This window comes from Morone saxatilis, unplaced genomic scaffold (genome assembly GCF_004916995.1).
Source record: "Morone saxatilis isolate NCDOM2014 unplaced genomic scaffold, NCSU_SB_2.0 Contig6, whole genome shotgun sequence".
In the NCBI taxonomy this organism is placed as follows: Eukaryota; Metazoa; Chordata; class Actinopteri; family Moronidae; genus Morone; species Morone saxatilis.
In genome coordinates, this window is record NW_023340206.1 from 13732972 (window position 1) to 13736923 (window position 3952).

Consider the following 3952-nt stretch of genomic DNA (forward strand, 5'->3'; position numbering starts at 1 on the left):
GGAACACCGCGCAGGGTAACCATGGCAACCACCACCAACTCAGCACCATTGTACCCTGTATTCACAGTTCAAATGGTTTTCATTCATGGTTAATTCAATCTATATCATCGCATAGAAGACACACGACAGCGTTGACGTGTGTCTTTGTCTTGTTAGCGCTCACCTCTGCGATGTGCTGCAGGGATGTTAATGTTCTGACCCAGGTGGAGGTTTGGGCGGAGGGCCAGCTGGGGGGAAGTCGCTGCTGTAATAAAAAAAGTAATACAGAATGTAACTGAACGAAAAAATAACAGAACAATAGAGAGAGAAGGAGAGAAAGAAAAAAAAAGGAGACAAAAGAGGAAAGGAGAAAAAAACAGACAACAAAATAAACATCAAAAAAATGGTCTAAAATAAAAAAAGCAAAAAAAAAAAAGCAAACAGGAAAAAACATTTACTTGAAAAGCGTTACGCTCAGTCGTAACCAAATTCTCTGTTTCCTTCAGGATCAACACTGTTTTCCTCTAAACCACAACTACTACAATGTCTGAAGGAGGCGACTCGAGGGTTGGGACGGCGAGATGGCTGTGACCGTGCAGCACATCCGTCCGCGGCGGGGCCTTTTGGTTTCGTGCAACCCAGCCAAGCAGAGAGGACTTTTTGTTTTATGGGGGGGGCGGGCAATGCTTTAGCTCCATCCCCAGGGGTAAGCCAGGGGCAGAGAGCCAGCGGAACGTAACCGCATTGCCGGCACGGACCCACGAAATCGGAGGCAACCATCGGACAAAACCCTTGCAGGCAACCCATATTGGACAGCTTACTGGGACATATACATATACAACACAGACGGGACAGGGGTTAAGACGAGGACAGGGTAGGACACGGAGCATGGTAAGACGGACTAGGTAGGAGGGACCAGGGTAGACAGACACGGTAGAGGGACAGAATTAGGAGGGAACAGGTAGGAGAGAACAGGTAGGGAGGACAGATTAGAGGGACACGGTAGAGGACAGGTAGAAGGGACAAGGTACGAGAGCACAGGGTTAGAAGGACAGGTAGAGGGCAGGACCAGTGCTAGGAGGGACAGGTAGATTTTGAGGACAGGTAGGAGGGACAGGTAGAGGACCAAGGTACGCAAGGACAGAAGTAGAGAGACAACGAGCTAGGAAGGAGACAAGGTAGAAGAGACAAAGGGAGAAGAGACAGGTTTTAGAGGAGGACAGGTAGGAGAAGAAAACGGTAGAGGGACAGGTAGAGGGACATGTGGAAGGACAGGTAGACAGGTAGAGGGACAGGTAGACGGACTGGTAGATAGGTAGAGGGACAGGTAGACGGACTGGTAGATAGGTAGAGGGACAGATAGAGTACAGGTAGAGAGACAGGTCCCGGACCCGGGTACCTCTTCCCCCGGGCCAGCGTTCAGGAACGGCACAGGTAGGAGGGGACAGGATAGGAGGAGAGTAGACAGAGACCAGAGATTTCAGGACGGGCACAGGTGTACCGTGGGGCGGGGATCAGTGCCTGGACAGCCATCAGCAGCAGCAGCAGGATGAACGAACACACCATGTTGGACTTGAAGAGTTCGTCTCTCATTTGGGAGTACTGAGGGACAAACAGAGAAAGGTCACCTGACCGCTCAAATACAGGCCCCGCCCCCTACAGGAAGTGAAGTCATTACCTTTCCCTCCATGTTGGAGTCCTTGAACACCTGAGTGAACGTTGTGATGTGCTCCTTCCTCATCCGCTCGCTGCTCCGGACCTCCATGGCCTGACAGATCCTCTTGTTGACCTCCCGTGATCCCGACCGCTGCGCTGCGATCTGATTGGGCAGCTGTGTTAACGAGCCGTTTGTGAAGGTGGCGAGGATCTACGGAGCGCCACAAGAGACAAGAAAGGGTCAAACTTCCAAACATACCTCTTGAAAAACTCACATTGGTCTTTAGATGCCTTCATTGTTCTCACAAAGTTCATTCCCAGGATGTCTCCGAACGGCAGCTCGGCGCTCCAGGTCGTCATCGAGTCGTAACTCGGACGCCTCGTTCTCGGTGGCTCCACCTCCTCCCGTGGCGTCGGGCGGATCAGGTAGGTGTCGATGTTGTGTTTCCGTAGAAACTCGCTGCGTTCCTGGCCATGCCCCGTGTCCGTCTCGTAGATCCCGCCCAGACAGTCCATAGTGGCCCGCGAGATATGAATCCGCCTGAGAGGACGAGACAAAACATTTTCAAGAAACTGAAGACACATTTTTTGGAAATCAAAGAAAGAAAATTAACATTTTTGTAAAAGGAGGACGTTTGTTGAGAATGAAGGACAATTTCGGTGAAGTAAGAAATATGTCAAGTGAAAACAACCATATAATCTGTAAATCTTATGTAAAGTGGGGACAGTTTACTCATCATGGGACGGTCTGAGGATCCGGTCCTGTATTAATTTGTATTATATCAATAAAACCCTGTGTGGCTGACCCCGGCACTCCTGCGGCCTCCAGGCTGTTGGCGATGTCCACATCCCAGCTCCAGATGTCAAACTGCCACTTCTGAAGACCTAGAACACCGCAGAGAACTGAACCCGAATGGACGCCAATCCTCATGTCCACGTCCTGCTGCAACTCCCGACGGACGTAACTGCAACAGAGCGACATGTTAGCGTTTCTATGGAGCTTCATGTGGTGATACGAAGGTGCGTCTGTGCCATTTTTACCGTATGGTGTTGATCATACTGAGGCCCATCTCCACGCAGCAGCGGGCGTGTCCCCTCTGGGGCTCCGGTACTCCAGAGACACAATAATAACAATCCCCCAGGATCTTAATGCGCAGACACTGGTGCTCCTGAACACACCAGAAATACACACAGTCGTTATTAACAGCCATTAACTGATGGATGAGTATGATGTTGAAAGAGACAATATAATGTGACCTCTGCCAGCCTATCGAAGCGACCAAAAAGTTCATTCAGAGTTTTAACGAGTTCTTGAGCCGAAAGAATCAGCGACAAAGAGGTGAAGCCGATGATATCCGCAAACAGAATGCTGTGAAAGACATCAAAAACGTTGTTTAAAAACCTAAATTATTCGCCGTTATTAGCATATCAGATTTTGCTAGCGATACCGTTAGCTACTATAATGTATTTCCATTTTATGGCAATTTATACTTAATCTCAGAGGTAAATATTCTATTATTTACTCCACTACATTTATTTTAAAGATTTCATTACTTTTCTAATTAAGATTATTAAAACATTAACTGATCGATTATAATGTATTATTAAATATTAAACTAACAGCAGCATATAAAGCTATTAAAAGTGATAAGCCTTTAATGATGTTAGCAACTGGCTACCTACTTCCACATCAAATACACTGACAGCATCATGACCCCCCCCACTGATAATGTCAGTAATTACTTGTGGGGTTCCTCAGGGATCTATCCTCGGCCCGTTATTTTTTTAAATCAGCTAACGGAAGCAGATTTTAACAGCTAGCGTCTAACTGAGTCTGGGCGGGTTTACGCGTTTGTCTACCTGACGTCTTTGTAGTGGTGGATGTGGATCTTCTGGAACTGCTGAGGAAGCAGATATTCATCTATGGGGGCCATGTCAGCGATCATCTCCAGAACCAGAAATCGAGGCAGGATGGACATCACCAGACGCTCCTGGAGGACACAGAGACGATATATTGAAATATTACGTAAGTAAAACAACAGAAATTATTTCCAGGATCATTTAAAGCACCTCACTAAAGAGTCAAAAGCCTGAGCTTTCTACCTGTCTCTGGTTCTCTCGCTCCAGTCGGACTCGTCCCTCGATACAGCGTCTGGTCTCCAGGAAGGCCTGTCTCTGAGTCCGGTCTGACAGGTAGTGAATGAACAGACCAGCGGTGTTCATGGCCAGGTACAACAACGCCTTCGACAACACCTGGATAGGTAACAACAGGTAACAACAGGTGACAACAGGTGACAACAGGTAACAACAGGTGACA

At 47.9% G+C, this 3952-nt stretch overlaps 1 protein-coding gene across 1 annotated transcript; it reads right to left on the reverse strand.

Moving 5' to 3' along the window:
• Nucleotides 1-1398: 1398 nt before the first annotated feature.
• LOC118339711 (adenylate cyclase type 8-like) lies at nucleotides 1399-3931 on the reverse strand. The gene is made up of 8 exons (XM_035677410.1): nucleotides 3739-3931; nucleotides 3496-3626; nucleotides 2893-3004; nucleotides 2677-2804; nucleotides 2442-2600; nucleotides 1942-2176; nucleotides 1658-1846; nucleotides 1399-1581 (listed from the first exon to the last, which is right to left on the reverse strand). Exons 1-8 carry the CDS (start codon nucleotides 3856-3858, stop codon nucleotides 1399-1401), a joined length of 1257 nt encoding a protein of 418 aa, XP_035533303.1. The 5' UTR covers nucleotides 3859-3931.
• Between the last annotated feature and the right edge of the window lie 21 nt (nucleotides 3932-3952).

Coding starts and splice junctions, on each gene's coding strand:
- LOC118339711 (XM_035677410.1), bottom strand. CDS start 3,858: ATGAACACCGCTGGTCTGTTCATTCACTACCTGTCAGACCGGACTCAG. Junction 2,601..2,676: donor AGTATGATCAACACCATACG/GTAAAAATGGCA, acceptor GCTCTGTTGCAG/TTACGTCCGTCGGGAGTTGC. Junction 1,582..1,657: donor ACTCCAACATGGAGGGAAAG/GTAATGACTTCA, acceptor TTTGTCCCTCAG/TACTCCCAAATGAGAGACGA.